This window comes from Zeugodacus cucurbitae, chromosome 3 (assembly GCF_028554725.1).
Source record: "Zeugodacus cucurbitae isolate PBARC_wt_2022May chromosome 3, idZeuCucr1.2, whole genome shotgun sequence".
Taxonomy (NCBI): Eukaryota; Metazoa; Arthropoda; class Insecta; order Diptera; family Tephritidae; genus Zeugodacus; species Zeugodacus cucurbitae.
This window is the reverse complement of record NC_071668.1, coordinates 73,637,639-73,663,952: the sequence shown is the minus strand read 5'-3', so window position 1 is coordinate 73,663,952 and position 26,314 is coordinate 73,637,639. Positions and strand designations below refer to the sequence as shown.

Here is a 26,314-nt window from a genome sequence, read left to right as displayed (position 1 = left end):
TAGTTTCAAATTTGCATATACAAAGCGCGCTTTGCATTAACAAATTGTGTGAAATTGTGCAAAGAAAGTGAAAACTAAAATGGCGCAGAAAAACAATATCAAAAATGCAGCTGCAATTTAAAATATTCATTAACACTTAAAAGTCAAGCAAATTGCGAATGCTGCGCAGCGGCTAAAGGCGGTGAAAGTGGGTGAATAAAGCAAATACGTACAAGAATTGGTTTGGTTAAGTAATTGCCAGTAAAGCAGATGAAAGGAATGAAAGTGAGGCTAAGTGAAGCAAGCCTTTGAAAATGCAAATGTTGCGAAATAATGTGTAGCAGTCACGAGGAAGCGTACTTGAAAGGAAGTTGTAAGAAACAAGTAAGGAAAGGCTAAGTTCGGCGGCAACCGAACATTTTATACTCTTGCAATTTATTGATTTAGTTTTATTAAGATAACACACAATTTGACTCATATATTCGGTATAAAGTCCAATAGAATAACGAAAACCATTATATATAGTTTATGAAGGCAGAAGTAATTCCTGAACCGACAAAAGTACACTATAGAACACACTATTAGAAGACAACAATTTCCTCTGAATTAAATTAAATTATCTGAGAGATTTACCGATATTTTCGGTGAAAAATTATCCTTAGGCACTGAGTTCTTCATGTTCGATATCCGGGGCTTTGAAAAGTTAAAGTCCTATTTCGACAATTTTTTCACAGTTACAGTACTTGTGTTCCGCTATCTTCATCGGTTCCTTGTGTATATATCATAAAGTGAAGGAATCACCTGGAATTTAAAATCGAGTTATATGGAAAGTATTCGTGATTGTGAACCGAATTCTCTGCTCTGCTCGGTCGGGTAACCGGAAACCGAAAATGGGAAAACGGAAACTGAAATAGGCATCCGGCATCGGATCCGGAAATGGGGTTAGCGGATATGATATTTCCGGAAACGCAACCGGAAATTGGGCTACCGGGAATCATGTTACCGGAACCGGATATGATGTTACCATAACAGATGTTACCGCAATAGGAAAATGGGTGTTACCGGAACTGGATATGGGGTAACCGGATATAATGTTACAGGAACCGGATATGATGTTACCGGAGTCGGATATGATCTAACCGGAACCGAAAATGGGAAAACTGGAACCGTATATGGGGTAACCGGAACCGAAAATTGGGTCCGTAAGGGAACCGACTGCAGACAGTTTAGTTTCCAAGATATTCACAAAAAACTTATTTATGGACGGAGTCACGCCCACTTTTTAGGAATAATTACATCCAGATATGTCCCTTTCTGGTGCGATCATTTATACAAAATTTTACTTGTTTATTGCTTAGGTGTAACCCTTTATAGATTTTCGGGTCGCCATTTTATGGACGTGGCAATGGTTAAATTTCGCCCATTTTTGATAGCAGCCCTTCTACGGTCCCAAGAAACATGTGTACCTAGTTTCGTCAAGATATCTTAATTTTTACACAAGGTATCCGTTGCATGGACAGACAAAGATCTGGATTTCAAATCGTCTCGTCATCCTGATTATTTTGATATATGTACATTATATAACCCAAACCTAGCTCGTTTAGTTTTATGACTTACAACAAAACTATAAAACTCTCTTAGCAACTTTTGTTGCGAGAGTATAAAAAGTGGGGGAATAAAATAAATAAGTGAAATGAAAGTGAAAGTGAAGTGAAAGAAAAGCTGTGAAGGGCACCCCTTTTTCAGCACAGAGTTACAATGGCAACTGAAAGCATTGACAGCCGTGCTTTTCAGTAGCGATATTCGTAACAAAAAAACGACTCAGTTTGCCAGCGTATGCCTGATTCACACTAAAACGCCCACTTTTTTGAGTCTGAGTTGGATGAAGCTCTCCCACTTTTTCTGCAACAATTCTTACCATTTTCCAGCATTTTTTACATGCTTGTGGAAGGGAGTTTTGTCACAATTTTTTTTTTTGTTTTTTTGTCGATTTCCTATTCACTTTCTTGTATTTTTTTGTTGTTGAAATCCGTCGAAGATACAATCGTGCCCTTAATTTTGCACCCTTACCACACGCACACTCAAATACTTTGACCTACGCACCAGCACGGAATTCAATTTTAAAAAGTGAAAATTCGCTGCTCATAAAAACACAGTTTACAATCACGCATATATCTATGGTTATACGATCAAAATTTGATTAAAAAGGGCAGAAGTTGGAATTATGAAATTTTACATTATCTCCGGAATTATGTACACAAACATTTTTTAAAATCAATTTTGGTTAAATAATGAAAATATTTTAAGTTTACTTAAGCATTTTCTACTAAGAAACACAAAAATATTCGGTCCATTCATCAGCGTGCCACAACAATAACAGTCAGCTGCTTACATTTATACACTTTTATGCGCACCGCCTTCTTAACAATTCCTTCCCATTTTTTCTATTGTATACACTTTCTTGCAAACTTTCACACAACGCTTTATAAATTTTTTGCGCTTTCTGTTTGCCATTTTCCCCACTTTTAGCCATTATTGGCTTTTGCGCCTTGCAAAAATCGCATTTCACTTGCTTCCTTTATGTTGCTCATACGCCGCGTTGCACCGCAAACACCCACGATCCAATACTATGCAAATGCAATGCCAACAACAAGCGCTCTCACGCCGGTTGCTGGGTGGTTCTCCCGTCATATTTCGTTGTGCGCGCGCTAAATTAAATTGTAATAAAATTTTTATGCTCCCTTCGCGCTAAGGGCAAATGTGAAAATACTACAAATAATAAAGAAGGAAAAAGCTGTTAAATTGTAAAATTATATTTATGCTTTACATATTCTATTTCTGTGTATATATAAATGTGTGTGTGTTTGCCAGTTAAGTGCCGTTAACATCTTCTAAGTGATATATGGCAAAAGTCAATTGTGCTGACAGCTTGTCAGCCCCTTTGCCCCTTCTGACTACAGCAAGCAACACTTCCTCGTGGTAGTCGAATTGGCTGCTCGCTGGCTTGCTGGTTGTCTGCGCCAACTGATTGACTGGCAGTCGGCACAGTCGGACAGACTGCTGATATGTTGAATTGTATTTCATGCGATTTCATTTCATTTGCATATACTTCTTTCCGCCGCCTACTATTTTTTAGTGCTTTTGGCAGTGATCTTGTGCGTTTTTGGGGCGCATATGGCTCGACAGCTGTAAATTTCCATTCGTTTTGATTTTTTTGATTACTTCAAATATGGGTCCCATGTAGTTATATACCATCTTGGGGAGTGTGGATCCCAAAGACGGTTGAATGGTGTCCTTGGAGAGAAAGGAAGGGATACAAATGTTGAAGGAAGGATAAAAAAGAAGTAGTAGAAGTTGTATGTAGGAGCCGCAGATAAGGATACATATAAAGATAGTGATGATAATGAAAATGAGAGAATGAGAACAAAGATTTAGACAGAGATCGGGGTAGAGATATAAACACAGATATAGATAGCGATAGAGACAGGGATAGAGATAGATATAGAGATAGAGATATAGATAGAGATAAAGATAAAGATAAAGATAAAAATAAAGATAAAGATAAAGATAAAGATAAAGATAAAGATAAAGATAAAGATAAAGATAGAGATAGAGATAGAGATAGAGATAGAGATAGAGATAGAGATAGAGATAGAGATAGAGATAGAGATAGAGATAGAGATAGAGATAGAGATAGAGATAGAGATAGAGATAGAGATAGAGATAGAGATAGAGATAGAGATAGAGATAGAGATAGAGATGGAGATAGAGATAGAGATAGAGATAGAGATAGAGATAGAGATAGAGATAGAGATAGAGATAGAGATAGAGATAGAGATAGAGATAGAGATAGAGATAGAGATAGAGATAGAGATAGAGATAGAGATAGAGATAGAGATAGAGATAGAGATAGAGATAGAGATAGAGATAGAGATAGAGATAGAGATAGAGATAGAGATAGAGATAGAGATAGAGATAGAGATAGAGATAGAGATAGAGATAGAGATAGAGATAGAGATAGAGATAGAGATAGAGATAGAGATAGAGTTAGGGATAGAGATAGTGAGATAAAGATAGAGATAGACGTGGAGAGAAATGAGAATGAGAAAGGTACATAGAAGAAGAAATAAAATTTAAAAACATCAGGACAGCTGAAAAAGTAGAAGTAGAAGTAGAAGTAGAAGTAGAAGTAGAAGTAGAAGTAGAAGTAGAAGTAGAGGTGGTAGATAAAGACATTATAATAGCTAAAAATTGAGGTAAATATAAAGTAGAAAGAGAAAGAGATGAAGAAATAGCAAGAAGTTGACAGGGAGCAAAGAGAAAAAAATTGGAAGAAGTTGAAAGTGTAAGGAAGCGTAAGGGATGAATAAAAGTAAATACAAAGAAGAAGTTTGAGACAGTTTCACCAAATGGGGACGACTTTAAACTTGTTTTTAAACTAAAAATCAGCTATTTTGATAACGCTATTCAACTATTTAAAAAGTCTACAATTAAATTAACAGCAAAAAATGCATTTAAATCCATGCAAGTGCAATAAACTTCAGCGCAGAATGAACCACAATTGAGTGTAAAATTGTTGAAAAAAAACTCGTTATTTATTTACAATTTCCGTACTTTGGGCTTTCACAAACAACCAACAACAATAGCAGGAAGTGAAATAATTCACTTAAGTGCGTAAATTAAATAACTGTGCGGAAACAATGAAAATAAGAAGAAAATTAAAAAAATATCTGGAAAATGTTAAAAGCCGCGCGTTGGCAAATGAACCACAACTGTTGTAATCGCATTGGCACAAAGGCGAAGAAAATTGGTTAATATAAAAAGATAACCACGAAAAAACCCCGGCTTCATAAACAGATAAATAAGTTAAGTAAACACATACATACATATGTATATAGTACATCCTATGCGAACTCACGAGTGTGGTGAGAATATATGAAGAGCCTTTAAAAACATTTATTTACATATGTACACCGACTTACTTGCACTTACATATTTTAACTATAATGAGCGCATTTTCGTAAACATTTCATTTAATTCTTTCCGCTGCTTCTTCTTCTTCTTTTTTGCAGGCACATCGGCGATGCGGCCATTACATGCCACTGTCCGAGCGGCTTTAAGGGCACCAAATGCGAAATACCGGAAATAAATGAAATGACATTGGGTAAGTGTGTGTCTCAGATGTATTTACTTACTATATACATATTTGTTGTTGCTGCATATGAGTGTCTGCCTGCCTTTCGGTTTGTTAAGATGTCTCCTCTCTCTGGCATACATATTCCTGCCTTACTTCATTCATTAAATGCGTTGTTGTGTAAAATTGTGGCATAACACGCCGCGTTGTTGTTGTTGTTGCTGTTGAAATTTATTGGCTTTAAACAACCGCGCAGATAATGTTGTCTCACTACTGCTGTCACTGGCAGTCAGCAGCTGCCAAAGCGTTAAACTATCGTGCATACGTTCGTTGTTGCCGGCTGTCAGCGCAGTAGTCAGTTGTTGTTGTTGTTGTCTACTGGCGCTGTGCTGTGACGCATACTTACCACGGAGAGCGCGCACGTTGCGGTGCTCAATGGCCGCCAGAAATGGCTGACCAACAACAACGTCGGCTGGCGCATTAAGAAGTCGCTGTGTTGTTGTTGTTTGTTTATTTAATTAAGGAAATAATTAAGCATTAATGAAATATACGGAAACACGTGAAGACGTGCAGTGCGTGCTGGCGCTGCAGCGATATATGTTGCGTATACGCCGCGTATACCAAGCAGTGTGTCACATATACGCCGTGGTAATGACACATGAAAGCAAATATTTACTTTTTTACACGCTGACACACGCACGCATTGTATATTTCGTTGCTTATACATAAGCTGCAACACGTCTGTGGAAACTAAAGTTAAATTTTAAATTTTCAGACATTTTAACACTTTGAGTCATCTATATATTTTTCCACCAGCCGAGTATGAGTCAGCTGTCATATATACTATATGTATATGTATGTAAGTGATTTTTTTGCCTTCAATAACGTTTTTGTCATCTTGTTTACTTTCGTTGAAGTGCATAAGAAGATTTATGGCATGACGAAAAACAACATTCTCGTCGCACTTACAGCGTTCTTTCATTTTTACGTAACGTTTGCTATGATTTATGTAGTCGCATAAATGCGCCTGGTGTGTGTGTGCGCGTAATGTAAGTAATGTAATGAAGTGTGAAGGGAAAATAACAAAATAATGCGAAAAAGAAATATGAAGTGTCGTTAGGTTCATATATTTTCTTTAAAAAAATATGCTCTTGTTATTATTGCCACTATATATTGGGAATGAAGTTTACTTTTAATATATTTATTATTTTATTTTACGCATGAATTGGGTGTGAAATAAGCATTTTTTATAAAACTTAAGTTTTTATTTGGACTGCTTTAATGTTAAGTTGAGGTTACAGTGGAAATGTTTTAATATTAAAGTTGCTGAAATTGCTTTATGGAGTTCTCTAATGCCTAAAAAATTACCTGGAGATTTTCTTTTTTACCAATTTTTGCTTTCACAGTTACATTATTGAGCAGAACTGCTATGTATGAGTAACGAAAAAACTCAAGAGATCGTTTCTTCTTTCGAATTGTTCGCAAAAACATTATTTCAGTTAGGTTAGGTTGGCTGTTCTCCAGAAGGTAACACACTTAGCCCAGGAGAGATCATACTTTGTGAAGTCAAAATTACCCACCCTTATTAAATACTAATAGATGTCACAACGTCCTGAATCAACTACAAATTTTCTTTCTAAAAATCTGATTTTTATATTGGCGAGTTCTCGAGATTGTTCAAAAAAGTGGGATCCAAAAAATCTTTGTCTTGGGATGATTCAACACCGTCCTCTTCCAAGCTACTTCTACAGCTAGCATCCGCGGAGTTTTTTAACCTAACAGCGTGGATCCCAAACAGTCAGTTAGAACCCCTATAACAAATGGGAGATAAACTCTGTAAATGAAGAAGAGCTGCTTAGAAAGAAGTGCCAGCGAATGACCAGCATTTGCTCAGCCGAGGCCCCCTGTCCAGTAGTATAGGATAGCGGTGCTCCTACATGTTCTCAACCTAGTGTGGGTGAGATGCCTAACTTTGTAAGCTCATCAGCCTTAAATTTTCCCACGATTATGCTGTGGTCAGGCACCCAGACCATTCCAATCGTCAAATAGCACGATGTCACTTATAGTGAAGATAACTGTTCCTTTACCAGTGGAGAGTCATTGAACTTAAGGATAATATCGCCGCTCTACTATCAGAGTGAAGCGTCACTTTCCAGAATGTTATTGCGCTCTGGAGCAATATATCCATCGCTTCCGCTTGAAAAACGATGCAATAATCGTGAAGTCTGAAACTAAAGTTGATGCGAAGTTTCCGACAGTAAACACTTCCTTTTACCAAATTAATTGATCAATTCAAATTTTTATCGATAACCGATCAGCTGTTATACATTGCTGTTTTTTCTTTTCATAAGAAGTTGGTAAGTTTCATCAGCTGATTAATATTTCTAGCACGACATCTACCGTAGCTTTTTTATAACGTAAGCGTTTTAACCGAGCAGAGAACGGTTAATTGATCAATTAGCTCCTGTGTAAAAAGGCTATCACCCTTAATATAGGCCCACCCATTCAAATATTCCTCGAAGGAAAAAGAGTAGAGATATAATAATAAGAACGCTGGCATTCTGCGACAAGAAAAATAATATTTTTGATAGAAAATTTAAGACTTAGAGATGAGGATTATTTTATTTCACTCTAATAAGTAATGATCCACATAGTCCTTGCAATAAGGTATAGAAATATTAATTATTAATAGATCGTAGCTTCAACTACATGGCAGATCTTTCTTTCCGCAGAAAATGCCATGAGTAAAATTTTCGATTGCTTTTCGATTATTATTTAAGAGCTCAAGAATTATAGACAGATACCTCTTACTAATATATCTATATAACTATGTACACGTGTGTGCGTGTGTGCTCTTAGTCAAGGCCAAACGAATTAGTGGCTTCTAAGGCGTCAAGACACTTCTATGTCAAAAGCAAATACTTTGCGGTTTCACACACACAAAGAAGCAAACAAAGCAAACACACACATAGTCGTAACCACAAACTAATCTGCAGTTAAAATAACAACACCTTAGCACACTTGAGTGACTTGTTAAAAAATGAGTGCAACTGACAAAAACCGATTGTGGATGAAATATTGCCATACACGACACGCTGTAGTGACGGCTACAGAAGGTGACTATAGAAATGGCAAATAAGAAAAGAGACAAAAGAGCACGCACACAAGCTAAAACGACTATTTGAGCACTTAAGCCGTGGTTAAGCAGTCTGCTGCAGCTGCCAGAGTAGAGTGAGTGTGCACTCTGTTGTAGACTATCCACCTACATATATGGCGACACGTGCGCAGCAGATTGAGACAAAAAAGAAACAAAAAAAAAAATAACAACAACAAAAATCCATTGAAGAAGTTCGCTTGAAGAAAGCATGCAAGTGCAGCGCAACTACTTGACAAGGAGGTGAGCACGCAGTCAAGACTATGCTAGGAGTGGCACACGAGTGTGCTTTGGAAGAGAGTTATTTTTTAACTGTGTATTTGTAACAGCTCTCCATCCAGTATGATTTACAAGTGTGTGTATGCATGTAAACTTTTTACAACAAAAGTTGCAACAACAAAGCGCGACATTCAATTTCGCTTGCTTGGCTGCTCTGCTTACTTGCCACATGCCACGTTGCCACTTCAGGTTGCCAGCTGCAATGTGTCACCGTCGGTGTTGCCAAGGAAACTTGAAAATGTTATTCACACACATATACACAAATACACATGCATAAAGATGTCTGCACGTGCGCTTTACCATGCACGCCTCGGGCAACCATACCTCAGTTGAGTTGAGTTGAGTTGGTGGCAGATTTTAGATTGCAGCAATGGCTGTTGTGACACAGTGCAATAACTGTTGAAACATTTTCACAGGTTATCGCATCAAATTGAATTTTGAGAGCCAGCTTTCTTGAATGGATTCTCTTTTACCTGTGTGTGTTTAGCTTTGTACTTTGAGTAAAAGCGATGGCATAAAACTTAGTTCGAAAAGCTATTTAGTTTATGTTAGAAGGCTGCATATAAGCAATTATAATAGGAGCTTTGGTATTGATATCAAATAGTAGAACAGGGCTTAAGTTTGTCTATTGACATCGCGGCATAAAGGCAGCTCCTTTTCGTGCTATCGAAAGCAGCTTTAAAATCGACAAAAAGGTGGTGTTTGTCGATCCTCTTTTCACGGGTCTTCTCCAAGATTTGGCGCATGGTGAATATCTGGTCAGTTGTCGATTTTCCAGGTCTAAAGCCACACTAATAAGGTCCAATCAGTGTGTTGACGGTGGGCTTTAGTCTTTCACACAGTACGCTCGATAGAACCTTGTATGCGATATTTAGGAGGCTGATTCCACGGTAATTGCCGCAGATTGTGGGATCCCTTTTGCTGCTTTGTTGTTCTTCAAGCGGGTAATTGCTATTCGGATTTCTTCATGGTCTGGTAATGGAATATCTATTCCATCGTCATCGATTGTGGGATCGGGTTCGCCATCTCCTGGTGTTGTACTCTCACTGCCATTCTGCAGGTCGGAGAAGTGTTCCCTCCATAATCCCAGTATGCCCTGGACATCGGTTACCAGATTACCACCTTGGTCTCTACATGAGGATGCTCCGGTCTTGAAACCTTCGAGCTTTGAAATTTTCGAGCATTACCTCTGTCTGCCAGCTTCTCAAGCTCTTCGTACTCACGCATTTCGGCCTCTTTCTTTTTTGTCTGCAGATGCGTCTCGCTTCCCTCTTCAGCTCTCGGTATCTATCCCATCCCGCACGTGTTGTAGTCGTTTTCAACGTTGTGAGGTAGGCAGTCTGTTTTCTCTCCGCTGCGAGACGGCAATCCTCATCGTAGCAGCTTATTTTTTGTCGTTGCCGAAAACCAATTGTTTTGGCTGCAGCGGTACGCAGTGAGTTTGAGATGCCGTTCCACAGTTCCCTTATACCGAGATGCTGATGAGTGCTCTCAGAGAGCAGGAGTGCAAGTCGAGTAGAGTATTTCGTGGCTGTCTGTTGCGATTGCAGCTTTTCGACGTCGAACGTTCCTTGTGTTTGTTGACGAGCATTCTTTGCTGCACAGAGGCGGGTGCGTATCTTCGCTGCAACCAGATAATGGTCCTGGTCTATATTTGGTCCTCAGATCGTACGCACGTCTAAAATACTGGAGACATGTCTTCCGTCTATCACAACGTGATCGATTTGGTTACGCGTGTTTCGATCAGGAGACAGCCAAGTAGCTTGGTGTATTTTCTTATGCTGGAATCTGGTACTACAGACGACCATATTTCGGGCCCCAGCGAAGTCGATCAGCCTCAGGCCGTTTGGCGATGTTTCGTCATGGAGGCTGAATTTTCCGACTGTTGTGCCAAAGACACCTTCTTTACCCACCCTGGCGTTAAAATCGCCAAGCACGACTTTTACATCGTGGCGGGGGCAGCGCTCATAGGTGCGTTCTAGGCGCTCATAGAAAGCATCTTTGGTCACATCGTCCTTCTCTTCCGTTGGGGCGTGGGCGCAAATCAGCGATATGTTGAAGACTTGACGACGGAGTCTCTCTCCCACCACGAATCCCACACCGAATTTGCGCTCCTTTATATGGCCGCTGTAGTAGATGTCACAAGGACCCACCTTCTTCCGTCCTTGTCCCGTCCATCGCATTTCTTGGATTGCGATGATGTCAGCCTTGAGTCGTCTTATGTTGATAAAATCTCTAGAAACCAAATCGTTATACAATTAGATCTCAATACTCTCCAGTAAGTTCTTTAAAATCTGTTCTTAGTACAGTAATTAGATATGTGATTCAGGGCTTTGTATATCTGATAATAGACTATAATTATCATACATAATAATATCCACCTTTTAGAAATAACTTTGAATTTGCGGACTTCTCATTTATCACCTAAAAATATATTTTCTCTCTTTAACCAGGTTGCACATCCAATTCCACATCGAGTGATTGTCATAAAGAATGTGATTTTGAACGTGCTGGTGATGGTATCACACTGCGAAAGGCTACCAAAATTAATGGTAAGTTTGAAAAACGAAAATTCTGCCAAAAAAATAGTTGATGAACACTTTTATTAGTTATATATGTACTTATATAGGGTACTTTAGGTTAGGCTAACTTTTGCTGTATAGCCTTTTCGCACATACAAATTAATTTAACATATTAATATTATAATTATAATTGAGAAATAAATTTTTGCGCTTCAAACTGCCGGTTTCTCGATTAACGAACAGCTGTTATAGACTTTTCACACAGCCAAATTAATTGATCAATTAAAATTTTAATTGAAAAACCAGTTTTAGCTCTTCACACTGCCGGCTACTTGATAACCGATCAGTTGTTATACATTTTTGTTTTTGCTTTTCATAAGAAGTGTGTAAGTTTAATCCGCTGATTGCAATTTTTATTTTGTATGGTAAACTGATCTTAATCAGCGTTTTAATCGAGCAGCGGCCGGTTAATTGATCAATTAGCCCCTGTGTGAAAAGCCTATTCCACCTTTTTGACTTTGCTGTTCATAAGAAGTTGATAGGTTTCATCACCACCTATTTGATCAACAAGCACAACCATTATTTTTAGCAGCGACATCTTCCAATCTATTCATCAATATACTATCTATCAATAAATGCAGATTAAATTTACAGCGTGGGCAACAACCCGCAGAGTTGCATTTCATTTTCAACAAGATTTCTATTCAATTAAGAATTAATGTAGTAAAATAAGATTTTTGATTTGTATGGTAAATCGATCTTATTCAGTGCTTTAAATGAGCAAAGGCCGGTTAATTTATCAATTAAGTCCTGTGCGAAAAGGCCAAATCAATTGAATGTATCTTCAATCAAATGTTTTTGAACCTACTATCTCATTTAAGTTGAATTTGTTTCACTCTCTTATTTTGTCAATATTTTATAGTTCTCTTCATTTTACTTTTAAAAAATTTCGAATTTATTCATGCCAACCTTATTTTTATTATATTTATTCTTTCCAGCACGCAACGGTAAAACTCGTTACGAAGTGACAATACGCTTGGGCGCCAACTTAACTGCCTTTTATCGTAACATGGATCCCGAAAGGCGCCCAAGTGATCATCTACCGAGTTTACTGGAAAGACATGTGAGTAGAATTTAGTGTTTTTTACATAAACGATATTTTTAAAATGTAGCTAAAAGAAAGCTGAATTTATTTCATTGTAAAAATATGTACTTTTTAAACATTGAAATATTTTAAAGATATAGATTTAGTGTAGATTAAGTACTTAAAGGGTCCTTAGTTCTAAATGGAATTAAAAATTCAAAACTGATTACAAGTCACACAAACAAACTTTTTGTTCTGACCTGGGGGTCTTACTATGAGCACTATATATTTTTGGGGTTGCCGAATCCGAGTTTCATTTAACCTAAGATCAGATCAGGGTTTTGAGATAACCAGATAACCAATCACAAAAACAATATATTGGACAGCGATTTTTAAAATTAATCGGATTCGCTTGAAACTCGCTACTTAGGTGTTTTTGGGGTCACAGATTACGAATCCTGTGTCGGCTTTTCAAAAATCAAAGTGGCGGATGCAATATGGGGAATTTTTCAAATCCATATGCCCGCCGTATTGGGTCGCCATTTTGAATTTTTAAGAAGTGACGTCAAATTCGTAATCAGCGACTCCGAGAATCCCTGAGTAACAAGATTCAAGTGTGAGTTTAGAAGGTTAATCTGAAGCTGAAAATGCTTAGCAAAAATGTTGAAAATAAGGTTTGGGTGGGGTTATATCAATCTTTGACCAGAATATTTATTTTCCGTAAAATCATTTTGACGCTTCCTGTTGGCAAAATTAATTAGCTATAATTATGGCCTCAATCACTTCATAGTTTTAATACACAATCCTTCCGTATACACTTCTCACACTTCTTAGTCTTCGAATGACCTCAATTAACCGAACTTAGAAACCTTTGAAAGTCTAATCAAGGCATCTTAAAATATTTACATTACAGGTGAAAAAAATTGTAGAAAAAATTCAAAAAGATCCTTCAACCCAATTAGCCAATTTTCACCGCCATAAAATTTGCATTAAATTTGAGCAATGAAAATCTTTTAAAAATTATAGCAATTTCGCGCTGATTATGCGCACAGCTGCCAATGAACTTAATAAGCTAAATCTTATTTTTTCCACTAATGATCATTATGCTTACACCTGAACACCCACAATGAAAAGTGTAGATATTCACGAGTATATTTCTATATTCATTACTCACACCCACAGGTGATTAGCTGTGTAATAACCGTTATTGCCGGCACATTGCTTGTGGCTTTTCATCATTTCGGGCGATTTGTTTAATGTTTTTCTCGGAATGGTAGAGAAAATCTCGATTATAACAAAGATGGCGGACAGTGAGAGCTACTGAGAGCTTAGTTAATAAATAATAAAAATTTAATTTTATAACGGTGCCCAGCGGCGCTGCTTGTCTGCTGTGGTGTTTAGGGAGCCACGTGCCAACGCGTAGGCCGCGGGCTCTAAAGGTGCAGTGGTTGTATAGTGGTTTCTGGGAATTTGGTTGTAATAATGAAATTTCTTATTTAAAGCTCTGATGCTGTAAAAAGCTCTAAAACTTTGAGAAGCTCTGTCTTTAAGCGACCCTGCTTAAAGCTTTTTTAAAACACTTTTAGTTTCATGCTAATTGCGAAATTTAATTTTTATTGCATTTCTAATTAATTACTAATAAATAACAACAAAAATAACAATAATATATTCGATTTTTGTCCGAAAGACAAATTGACTATGTTCGTCAATATTTTTTGCCGCCAACTCTTCCCTCACTGCACATAGTTCTTTGTCAAATTTAATGTTTCCTCATCATTTGCGGACTGACTGCGCCGCTGTGGCGCATTCGCTATGTTACCGAGTACATTTCGTGCAGCGCGTGCATTCCGCTCCAGCGAAGACGACCAACTATGGCCACCACCACCAGTATCACTACCTCCACCACCTCCACCGCCGACGCCGCCTCCAATGCTATTGCGTTGCGTTGATCCCCCGATGCCCGTCTCCATTATGGTAGGCATCGCATTGGCACCCAAACTACCACCCAGGCCTCCCAGTGCACTCCTTAGCTCCGTGTCAAAGTTGCCACCACCACTGCGTCCCGCCACACCACTATCGGCTGTTTTGAAGGAATGCGCCGAACGTGATGTGGGACGCCAACGATTTAATTTCACTGAGGTTTTGCGCTGATGTGGCTGTGTGCCGCGTGCGTTCGATGTGCCGGCACCGCCGCTCTTGACAGCCGCTGTGTGCTGTTCCAGCAGATTAGATACAAGCTTGTCGAGTGCCTTCAGGTCGACTTGCACTTTTGAGTTGCGCACGGAATTCATGCGGCTGCCACCGCGACTGCCAAACGGCGAGTTGCTGTAGTCGCCGCCAGTTGGTTCGCGTAGATTGAGCCCAGCCATGCGTGCCAAACGTTGTGGTAGCTGTGGAAGAGTAAGAGGAGAGATTATTTTTCAGAATGTGAGAGATTTGAAAAGTTTAGCGGAAAATATTTGAGGTGTAATATTTTTAGTTTATGATTTCAATGTTTTGGGAATTTCTTTTTTGTATATTAGGTCAAAAACAGAAAAATAATAGAAAGAAAAGAAATAAAGAAGGAAGAGAAGAGAACAGAGAATTTTAAGTATTGACTACCTGCTAATATTAGTTTAAGAATTATATATTTTTAGTTCAATCGCTTATGACACTTCCTGCCAGCGCCAAAAGTAATCTACTTGGCGCCTATAATGCTTCCAAGAAAGGTTCATTAAAAGTTAATTGAAAGCGATGTAGATTTATTTTTTATCATGAAGGCGGAATTAATTTAAGCTTCGGAGAAACTACATCTACAATTCTCAGAAATAAGCAGAGTTTCATTTTGCTAACTCCTTTCATTTACTTGGAAATATGCTTTTAATAAACTAGTCGGTATATTACGATGCAAACTTCCGAAGAAATGGAAGCTTAATGCTAAGATAAGAGTGGTAGCTTCTTCCTTGTTTTCAGAATAAGAAAAATTATAGTACTATTGATAATATGCAGAGGGGTGCATCTATTTTATGACCCTTAACCTGATTGTTTGCCTTCTTAGAAAAGGAGCAAGTAAATAAATATTCTTGAATGAATTACTACAAAATATGGAAGAGAGAAAATATCGCTTTTACTCTGTCAAGAGAAAGTGGATCTGAAAAGATCGGATACCTGGTGTGATAAAAGACCTTTGAAATTCAGATCCCTTACTCGATTAAAATTAAAACAGTTCTGAAAAGTGTTTCAAAATATCAAGTATTGAGAAACTGTTGGCGACTGAAGCTCAGTCAGTGAAGCCAGACACTATTTGCTAGAGTTGCTTAGAGGAAGACGAAGAGGAATCATCCAAGGACTTCCTCCTTCAATAACCAGTATACTTCAGACTAAGGTTAAAACACCTTGATAGACAAATCTTCGAAATGATTGGAATCGAAAATAGCCGACATAAAAACTTTATAATTGATTCCAAGCACTTATGTCACATCATAAGGATCTTTGCGATCCGTCAGGAGTATTTGTGTGGTTAGTCGATGTTGTCTAAGTGAGATTCTCTGTTGATACTTTGATCAACCCCTTGACCTAACCTAACCTTAAGCTCAGTTTTGGAATCACTTCAATCGAAACTCAAAAATTATAGATTTTTCAGAATTTCTGATTTCCAAGTAGAAGAAAATACATGGTGGTCCATTAGGTTCTTGTAAGAGATTTAGCTTATTGAGATATCGCAATTACAATATTTAGATACTTTGTGTAAATGATAAATTTGGTTCTTAAGCTCCGATATCGACAGAACTGAGGGTGCAGTTGCTTCAATGAAGAGTTCTACAACCAACTTTCAGGGTTTTTATTATTTTTCGGGACTCAGTTTTTGTCTTCTGACTAAATAATTGTGGAAAGGGTGGTTTTAATGTGATACTTGAGTAACTGTATACGAAATTGAGGCAGTTTTTGTCAAATGTTTTTTTTTTGTCAATTTTGGCATTCTTTCATTCATTTTGAGAAGATAAATGATTATTATAATCATTTATAATTTAGTTTTTCATCGAAATAACCTTGTCGACAGCTTATCTCCATTATCTATATTCATTTTTTGTCGTACATGATTTGAAGCGTTAGACACATTTTTTCTTCGATATTTGTCTCTTCTGTCAACTACTAATTGTTTGACGATGTGTGGGTTTGTACATTTTTTTTTATAAATAAGTCGTTTTCAACCTTTTCCCAGGAAAATGTTGCTTGTCCGCCGGCAGGCCATTGCTTTAACAACTTAAGGTCTATTTTTATCTTGTATCTTAGCCATACTTTGTATCGCTTCATTATATTTTTTCTTCGGAATTTGTCAATTTTTTTCTCGCTTTTATTTGCCTTTATTTTTTCCAATCGTGCGCCTAAATCAACTAAGGCATTTCAAAGCTAAAAACATTTCTCTTCGACTCAATTTGTCCTTTTCGGACAGTTTACTGAAAGTTAAATTTGCTATCAGCATTTTCAATTTAGCTAAACTACACAACGCTGTCGCACAAATGCAACAACAAAAACACATAAGCACACGCAGACACTTGCCTAAAGATTCTTTTTATTGCCGCATTTCTATGCTGGCACTCCCAGCGTCTATAAGTATACCACACATATACGTTGTGCCTTTGCTTTCTTTTTGCCGCACAACTGTTATTTCTTCTCTATTACTCCCTGCCATCAGGTCACAGCTGCTTTGACTTTAATTGATGTTTCATTTCCCTCACTGAGTATTTCCGTTACTTCCGTCCGTTTGACCGCCCATTCGTTTGTTGCGCTGCAAAGGTTACTCAGTTACCGTTCAGTTCGCTGCAGTCATGCCAGAGCTCACATTTAGCGGCCTACAGCTATTGAACTCCATATGCATAGCTGTGTAGATTTCTGTGTATGTGTGTGCCTCATATGTCGCCTTGTACAGTTATTTGAATAGATGTTCCTTTCACCAAGGACATTTGTTAAAGTGGCAAACGACTGCTGCTGCCTGCCTACAGAATTTTTCATTGCTATAGCTTTGCCAACTTCACGTGCATTTCATTCTTGTTTTTGCAGCTGGCGTGTGTTCACTTTTTCATCCACAGTTGGTCCAGGTTTGAGGGTTTCAGGGTGGTAGCGCTCGTTATTGAGTATCAATGCGGTTTAAGTGAAAAATTGCTGTTTCCGTCTTTCAACCGAAGTTTCTACACTGCGCTCACTTGCTTTACCTGCATGTATTGTTGTTGTTATTTGCGCTTCAACATTGCACTTTTATTGTTGTTTTTGCACAACTCTATCTTCGATTTCATTCGACTGTTTTGCTGTTTGTTTTCCAAAGAGTGTCTTTTCTGCTTGCCTTTGTGCGTTAGTATGTCTTCATACTTTTTATGCTCGCCCCACAATCATCAGCTAACGGTATATCTGCTCTGACACCTAGCAATTTGCCGCTGCAGGTCAACACTTCCGTCTAGAACCCCGCTTTCCTGCATTTTTCATATCTCTTCATCAGTTGTCTCTTGGAACAGGAACTCTTTGTTTTCTGTTGTGTGTATAACGGTGTATTTCTATGTCACAACAGCACAAATGGGGTTAATTGAGTTTTAGTGGTTGACAGTCTATCCACTTTGGCATTTAAGACGACCCTCGCTTGGTCAACAGGTAGCATGCTTTTGAATTCAACCTGTCAATTTGTAATTGTTAAAGTTGTTTTTGTTATTGTTGGTTGCAGTTTGCACCCCTTCTCCTGTTCTGTTCGATGAACTAAACTATTATGGGTGATTTTTTTATTTTATTGGAATACTTTTTATTAATCTGCATTTGCCTCCAAGGCTTTTCGGCTCTCATGATAATAACTAGCAGCCTCCACTTCATTTGAACCCCTGTTTTCTTTGAGAAACTTGATAAGTTAACATATATCTTAACTTGGTGTGTTCTTAATTGGATTTCATGTTGATTACTTCTTTTATTTGAAGTTTAATGAGATTCTAAACAAAGTGACTGACCCCTTTTCTGCATTTGTGTTCATATATTCCTTACATATAACCTGTAACATTTTGGTCCTTAGGCTATAAGATCCTACTTAAATACAAATAATAGGGAGATCGATCTGTATTAAGGTATATTCAATTATTCTATTCAAAGAAAGATAGAAATTCTAAAGAAGCTGTTTCTTGCTTTAATATTCTGAGAGTGGCGTATATGTACATGACGTTGATCTATGAAATTTACTTAGTTTCATAGTAGGAAGTATTATCAAAAAAATAACAACTCATATTCGAGTTGGGAGGTGCTTTAACTTCGAAGTCTTTTACGATGATTGAACTGTTACTAACTGTTTCGTCCTTTACCTCACTTGCGAACTAAAAAAGTGTCTTTGAGAATACAATAGTACACAGAAACATCAAGTTTATGGTTTTTACTGTTCTCCAGGGCCATGGTTCTGATTAAAGCATTTTTTGCCTGAAGCTCCTCTCCATCATACTGCTTCTTCCTCTCTCTTATTATCTCACTTTCTCTCTCTCTTGATCTCAGTTTCTCCCTCTCTCTATCTCCTTTTAATTTTTCTCTCTCTCTCTATTAATCTATATACTCTCGCAAGAGTTGCTAGAGAGTATAATAGTTTTGTTCACATAACGGTTGTTTGTAACACCCAAAACTAAACGAGTTAGATATAGGGTTATATATACCAAAGTGATCAGGGTGAAGAGTGGAGTTCAAATCCGAATGTCTGTCTGTCCGTCCGTCCGTCTGTGAAAGCTGTAACTTGAGTAAAAATTAAGATATCTTGATGAAACTTGGCACACTTATTTCTTGGCACCATTGGCAGGTTGCTTTCGAAAATGAGCAAAATCGGACCACTGCCACGCCCACAAAATGGCGAAAACCGAAAACACATAAAGTGTCATAACTAAGCCATAAATAAAGCTATGGAAATAAAATTTGGTATGAAGGATCGAACTATGAAGGGGCATATTTGAATGTATTTTTTTTGGGGAAGTGGGCGTGGCCCTGCCCCCTACTAAGTTTTTTATACATATCTCGCAAACCAATAGAGCTACATAAACCAAACTTTCTGCAGTCGTTTTTTTAGCCACTTCCTAATGCAGGCCAAAAATGAAAGAAATCGGATCATAACCACGCCCACCTCCCATACAAAAGTTAGGTTGAAAATTACTAAAAGTGGGTTAACTCATTAACGAAAAACGTCAGAAACACTAAATTTCACATAAGAAATGGCAGATAAGAGCTGCACTAAGATTTCTTTACAAAATGGAAAATGGGCGTGGCATCGCCCACTTATGGGTCAAAAACCATATCTCAGGAACTACTCGACCGATTTCAATGAAACTTGGTTTGTAATAGTTTCCTTACATCCCAATGAAATGTTCTGAAAATAGGCCAAATCACTTAACAACCACGCCTACTTCCTATATACCAGAACTTTGAAGACGATCTGAATCGTTTACTTTACAATATATAAAGTAAGCACTAGTGAAGATATCGGTGCAGAACTTTGCCCAAATACTACCTTTATAGTGTGGCAGCCCCAATCTAAAAATCGCCGAAATCGGACCATAGGTTTTCGAGGCCCCATTAATCGAACATGAGGACCTCGGTGCTTCTAACCTAATATTATGGTTTCCAACTTTCAATGGACTTTATACAATATATATGACGAATATGTGGGTCAAAGTGTGTATTATATAATATAAAGAAAGTTAAATAAATAAATTGCGAGAGAATAAAATGTTCGCTTACACCCGAACTTAGCCCTTCCTTACTTGTTATCGTTCTATCTGTCTATCTCGCTCTCTCTCTACATAATCACTTGTCAAGTGTCTTTAGCATCTCTTTTTCGATTAATTAAATATTAAATTTAAATTGAATGCCTTTGTGTATGATGTATGTTCTGGGAGAAACATGTCTGAAGTTATTTTCCTTTCATCTCTTTCTCTCTCTCTCTACCTCTCATTTTCCATCTTACTTAAACAATCTTCCACTATCACTCTATCTATCCGTCTCTCTCTCTTCGTGGTAATTTCCGACGTTTTTTAGCCCTGGAGCCTTAAAGAGTTAGCTTATATGAATTATTGTTCTTAATATATTTCATATTTCACATTTTTGAACTTAAAATGCGAAAGTATAATATATGGCTACTCTACAGCGCTTTATATAATACTAGCAGACCGCTCCGGATTCGCACGGGTTTAAACAAACCTTTCAAAAGTTATAAGTTTTTACACACTTATAAACACCCTCCCATACATATGTAAGTACTTTCCCGTTTCTTGCGTGGGTTCATATAAAAAAAATAAAATGAGGAAAATTCGAACATGAAATTATATTTTATTGCAATGAGCTAAAACTTGATTACGACCTCTAGTCTTTGATGCCCGATGTCTTTTTCTCTGATTATGAAGGCGTGGAGAACGCTCAGAGTACGATTCCCTAGTGCGAGCTTGTATATTTCTAATATTTTGTTCTTCAGGCCGCTTTTCACGCCATACTCGACTCTCAAGAGCGTACTTGGCAAGTTTTGAAATTTTGTTCAGCAAGCAGCTGCAAGCGCTCGTTACTCGACCCTGACTTGCAAGACGATTTTCGGTTTCATATTAAGCTTCTCCAACACCTCACCTGGGAACTATTTCCACAAAGTAGATATTCTAGCAATGAATATAGCCTATGAAACTCGGGGTGAATATAGCTTTCCAATGATTTTTTGAAATCGGTATTAGTTTTTGAGTTTATTCATTACAAACATATATACAAATCTTTCCTTTTTATAATAGTAGTATAGATTTCTTATGAAACCAATATTTTGTTAATTTCCAAATACCAAATAATTTTTCCAAAGTTCCAACCTCATCATTTTCCAATCATTGTAGATCAACATAACTTCATCCACTCAACTTTATTTACCTCGCTTATCATTTGCAATTTAGCTTGTCTATTAAACTGTGTTTAAGTAAGTTAAGTCTCTCCACCCGCAAGCTTTGCTCTCGAAATTTAATCTTATCCACTTGCCTTTCATTACGATTTTACGAACACTTTAAGTCGACAGCTTTCGTCGTCGTAGTATCCACACAGACCATTATTGCAATTAGCTTGTAGTTTATTTCGCAACATTGCAACGCCCATAAACCACGCCCAATTGAGTAGTACTTACAGCACGAACTGGACTGACTGTCCAACTGTCGCTGCTGCATGCCACCTACACATTTAAAGTTAATTACCGGCAATTAAACAATGCCTTCACGAAAACGGATGGACCGCCGCTCAATCATCATCAAGCCAGAGAGGAGAGTGGGTTGTCAGTGTTTACGGCGGATGGCAGAAAGGGCAGCAACAGCAGAGACACACAGCAAGGAAACGGACCGAAGACTAAAGAAGTAAATTGCGGAAATGCTGTCTTTCCGCGCAGTTCCTTCTCCTTTCTGGTGTAATTCCTGCTGCTTTTTGTTAATATTTTGGCGGTCAGTTCTTTGCTCTCCCTTTCTCTTCTCTTTGCACTCATTCAATGCAACTCTGCGTATGCTTTATGTATGCGTACTCGCATTTGGTCGTGTGGTCTTCATGAACTGCGCTAATTTATTTACTGACGCAAACAATAAGCAATACACAAAAATAAAAAAACAAAAACCCAAACTTAAAAGGAGCAAGCGAATAGCAGAAGAAAGCATAAATCAATGGTCAACAAAAAAAGAAATAAAGCTAGAAGCGGAACAAAAGCTTTAAAAGGCTACTATGGAGCGCGCTCCTTCGACCAAGACTGAGCGCATTGGGTCATCGTACAGTTGAGACAAAAGCAAGGCAAAGGGTTGGTCGCCTCAATGTCCGCACACTGACTTTGAAGATTTATAAGCTCAGCGTTTACGGCAGCATAAAATCAATGTACAGTTATACTTATGTGTGTGCAGTCATTTAGCATTGCTCAATTGAATTCAGCGAGCACCATTTTTTTATTCTTTCTTACAATTGGTCTCTCCGCAGTTTAAGCGAGTGGTGGTACTATATTTTATGTGTGTGTATATTGTAATGGTGGCGTGGACGTGCGGAAGTCATTTGTGCGGTTAAATTGGCAAATAAGCGAGGTCAGAAGCACGCAATCCTTTCATTTTTATTTTTTAAGGTAAAAAAATTTCAAGGAAAATATTCACAAAAAAAAAAAAAATTGAGGTAGTCAGTGTAAAAAAAGTAACTGAGGCAACTCTGAGTACGGAAGTGCTACACAAGCATGTCTGGCTGGCTATTTATTTACTTTTTCCTGCATTTCCACTTTTAGGCAATTTTTTTCATTATCACTTCTCATTTTGCGTTCGCGTAAATTAAAACAATTGCCAATAATTGCGCTTTCGGTGATTTGTTGTAAATTGTATAATAAATCTGGTGAGCTTGTGGGAGTAGAAGTGGAAAACACAAAAAATAATTGCTCAGAGTATTCATTTAGCGTGACCTTGCGTACTTTGTTTGGTTCTACATTTGTTGGAAATACGACTAAGATGGAAAATTTACAGCGAAATCATTTACTAGGAAATGAAGTTATGTGGGGTATAGGCTCCTATATGGAAACCAGTCGTATTAGATAGTACTAGCTAGGTTTTTATGTGCAGATTGCCGCTAGATATGTTCTAAATGTGACAACAGCTGATTATTTGCAGCCCAAAACTATACTTTTTCATAATCAAAGCATACATTTAGGCAGCAAATTGATCTTGCTTCTCAGTTCATTCAATTACGTTGACTTCAATTTGCTTAACTCAAATATAAGTATACAGTTTTGACAAAAAATTGAATTTAATTTGAAGCGACGCACTTTTTTCGATAAAATTATAGGGAAAACATATATAATAATAATAAAATAAAACAAATATTACACGTTAAATCATCGCATATATCACATTATCATCAAATATCTCTCTTCCGTTTTTTGCTCTTTATTCAATGCTTAGTTCAAATATGCGCGGTTTCGTTCGATAATATGTTAACATCTAGACGGCAACTAATAGCCCCCTCGTTAAAGCCCCCCTCCTTATTTGTGAAAAACTCGGACAGCCACTTTTGAGTTCAACTTTACACCACCAAGGGCGTTCGTCATGGACTGGAGCAGGTGACTGAATTGGCGCTATATCCGAGCTATATGGTGGATGCGATAAAACCTCCCATCCAAGCTCCCGTAGCTTCTGACAAGTCATCATCGAAGTGTGTGATCTAGCGTTGTCGTGGTGGAACACTACACCCTTCCTGTTGGCCAATTCTGGACGCTTCTGGTCGATCGCCTGCTTCAAGCGGTCCAGTTGTTCGCAGTACATGGTAGAATTAACCGTTTGGCCATATGGGAGCAGCTCATAGTGGATGATTCTCTTTCAATGCCACCAAACACACAGCAGAACCTACCTGGCCATCAATCCTGGCTTGACCACTGTTTGGGACGATTCACCGGCCTTCGACCACGACCGTTTTCCCATTATATTGTTGTACGTGATCAATTTTTCGTTGCGAGTCATCATCCGCTTCAAAAATGGGTCGAGTTCGTTCCGTTTCAGCAGCATATCGCTGGCGTTGATTCGGTCCAGAAGGTTTTTTTGCGTCAATTCATGCGGCACCAATCATCAAGGTTTTTTGTGTATCCAGACTTCTGCAGATGGTTTAAAAAGGTTTGGTGACTAAATCCCATCTTTTGGGATGTTTTGTCACGAAATGCCACATGCCGGTCTAACTTGATGTTTTCCATGATTTGATCGGTATTCGTCGGCTGTCTTATCCATGGTGTCGTTTTCACCCTCTCTGAATCGTCGAAACCATTCCTCCGCAGTTCGAAGTGATAGAGTACCATCCCACAAAACACCATTAATCTCACATAACGTTTCTATAGCGGATTTGCTTTTAACAAAGGAAAACTATAAAATAACTCGAATTTCGGCGTTAGTGAACTCCATGTCTACACGTCTATAATTGTTGAACTCATCATGCATAGCGTCGTTTGGGAGGTTATGTCAAGACGAGCTCTGTAACGCTTTGTACATAGCCGCGAAATTAAAAAGACAAAAAGACGGAAGGGAGATTTTGCCAACCTAATATATATCGCATTATCATATGTCACTTATTGAGGAGAGCTATTTTCAACAGAATACAAATTGTTACTATTTTTTGGTCAATTTCGTCGTCCAAATTAAGTAAGTTCATCCTAAAGGTATACTTACTAATTTGACGCTATAAATAGCTAAAGTGCTATTGGGATTAAAGTGAGATAGTAGAGACTTTATAAAAAGTAAAAATTATTCCATTTTTAGAAATTTTAGATTTTAAATATATTCTTCTTTAATCTTCCCTACACATTTGTTTTCCAAATCGCTTTCATTTAACAATGAATTTTATTTTAATTTCAAAATTAATTCCATGACCTTTAAATATAAAAAACTTTTCGTCTGCTAATTTCATGCATTCACATTGCGTTGCATAAATAACCTGGCGCAATTTGAAAAGAAATTCGAAACAAAAGTGCAACAAAAACCACTAATCGTCCACCAAATGACTAACCAGAGCCATGGCAGTGAATAGTGCAAGGCACGCATTCACTCTGGAGCTGGTGGCAGTGACGTTCGCGCTATTATCTCCATCAAGTGGTTAATCCTTAAACACATAAATGCGCCAACACCAATTTTATGCACGACGCGCACTCACTCATTGCGCGCAACGTGTGCGGCATACATACATTAACATTTTTTATGGCCGCGCAGGAGATTAGCAAACAAAAAAAAATTAAAATAATAAAAAATTGTAGAAAATGACGTGGGAGACAGAAATAAAAATAAACTACTTTTGAATGTATACTCTGTGCTGCTGGCATGAATGCTGTGTTATAATTTGCACTCACCTCACCACCCGCCGCATTGCTGGAGTAACTCATGCGCTTGACCTTCTTGAATGTGGCATCGTCCTCGGCCTCCTTCAATGCCTGCTCCAGCACGGTGTCCAATTCGCGACTGCGTGGCTCATCCAGACCCTTGTAGCCGCTGCTGGTTGAGGAGAGTGGCGAAAAAAGAGAGAAAATAAAAATTAAGAAACAGCAATAATGGCAGAAGCCAACACAGTAGAAGCGTAGCAAAAGTATAAAAATCATAATAATAAAATGCGCTAAGTGGAACAAAAGCGCGTCGTATGAATGGGCGAACGCGAACAAAGCGCATGCAGAGCAAGAAGTCTATCCGCTTTAATTCATGCAAAAATGCGCGTCTCAATGCCGGCTTTCTTTTTGGTGTGCGTTTTGCATTTTATTTGCGTTTTTTTTTTTTCTGTCTTTCACGGCCAATGCAGGCGTTTGTCTGCTTGTGGCAAGTTGCCGTAGCATGCCGCCTGTCATACATTTTCATGAGTTTGCTCTTAGAGCGTCAGCTTTTCAACTGCACAACATTTAAAATATTTGCTTAAACTTCGCTTTTTCTACTGCCGCTCCACGAGTTGAATTTGTATTGAGCAGGGGCACCATGGCGTATACGTAATTAAAATACATTTTTATTTATCTACCACTTTCGCTTGGCTTTTAGCTACACTTCTTTGCACCCTACTCGAATTTTATTTTCGATTAAATTTTCTGATTTTTTTTTTGTTTTTTGTTTTCATTTTCATTTTCAGCTTACGCCTCAGCCTCAGTCATGGTTGCAGTCTCATTACCATTTCACTTAGGTTGCTGCGCTTAATAAAAAGCGCTGTTTCTTAAATTGTAAAAAATCAGACATTGTTGTAAAAAAATAGTAGCATTACTACTCGCAGCAACTCTTGCTGCATGCATTTGTATGAATTGTGCATAAAACAATTGTTGGCATTGGCTGCAGTAATTAGTAGGGTTGTTAGATTCTACACTTTTTGCTTGGGTAAACTCACATTGTTGTTGTTGTTGTTTTTTGTGGTTTAGAGGTTTTTATTCTTTTACTTTTACCCTTCACTGTTGTTTGCAATTTATTTTTTTGTTGTAGTTTAGTTGTTAATACTAATTTGTATAGCTAACTTTCCATTTCGGTGCTGCGAAGAGTGGTTGGGAGTGGGATTCAAAGTTTGAAAATGTTTTATAACAGTGGTCTAATTAAATATTATAAAGTTTTTTCAATGCTTTTATGCTGCTTTCAAGTATATTCTGCGCTGAATTTTTTGTGTAATTTTTGGAAATGAAGAAGAAGTAGGTACTTTGCCAAAATCTGTTG

The 26,314-nt window shown here is 37.8% G+C and overlaps 2 protein-coding genes across 4 annotated transcripts in view; one reads left to right on the top strand and one right to left on the bottom strand.

The window, feature by feature from the left end:
* The window catches only part of LOC105215938 (uncharacterized), a 276,247-nt gene that overhangs the window by 22,731 nt on the left and 227,202 nt on the right, over positions 1-26,314 (top strand). The window contains exons 3-5 of the mRNA XM_054227988.1: positions 5,052-5,143; positions 11,000-11,098; positions 12,067-12,191. Coding sequence (XP_054083963.1) covers positions 5,052-5,143; positions 11,000-11,098; positions 12,067-12,191 — 316 coding nt within the window. The remainder of the gene's footprint in view (positions 1-5,051; positions 5,144-10,999; positions 11,099-12,066; positions 12,192-26,314) is intronic.
* LOC105217698 (uncharacterized) overlaps positions 13,739-26,314 on the bottom strand; it is a 97,691-nt gene continuing 85,115 nt past the window's right edge. For 2 of the 3 annotated variants that reach the window (XM_054227991.1, XM_054227989.1), the window contains exons 12-13: positions 24,991-25,132; positions 13,739-14,542 (exon numbers count right to left, since the gene is read on the bottom strand). In XM_054227991.1, coding sequence (XP_054083966.1) covers positions 13,886-14,542; positions 24,991-25,132 — 799 coding nt within the window. In that variant the 3' untranslated portion in view covers positions 13,739-13,885. The remainder of the gene's footprint in view (positions 14,543-24,990; positions 25,133-26,314) is intronic. The other variant, XM_054227990.1, reaches the window with a different exon arrangement.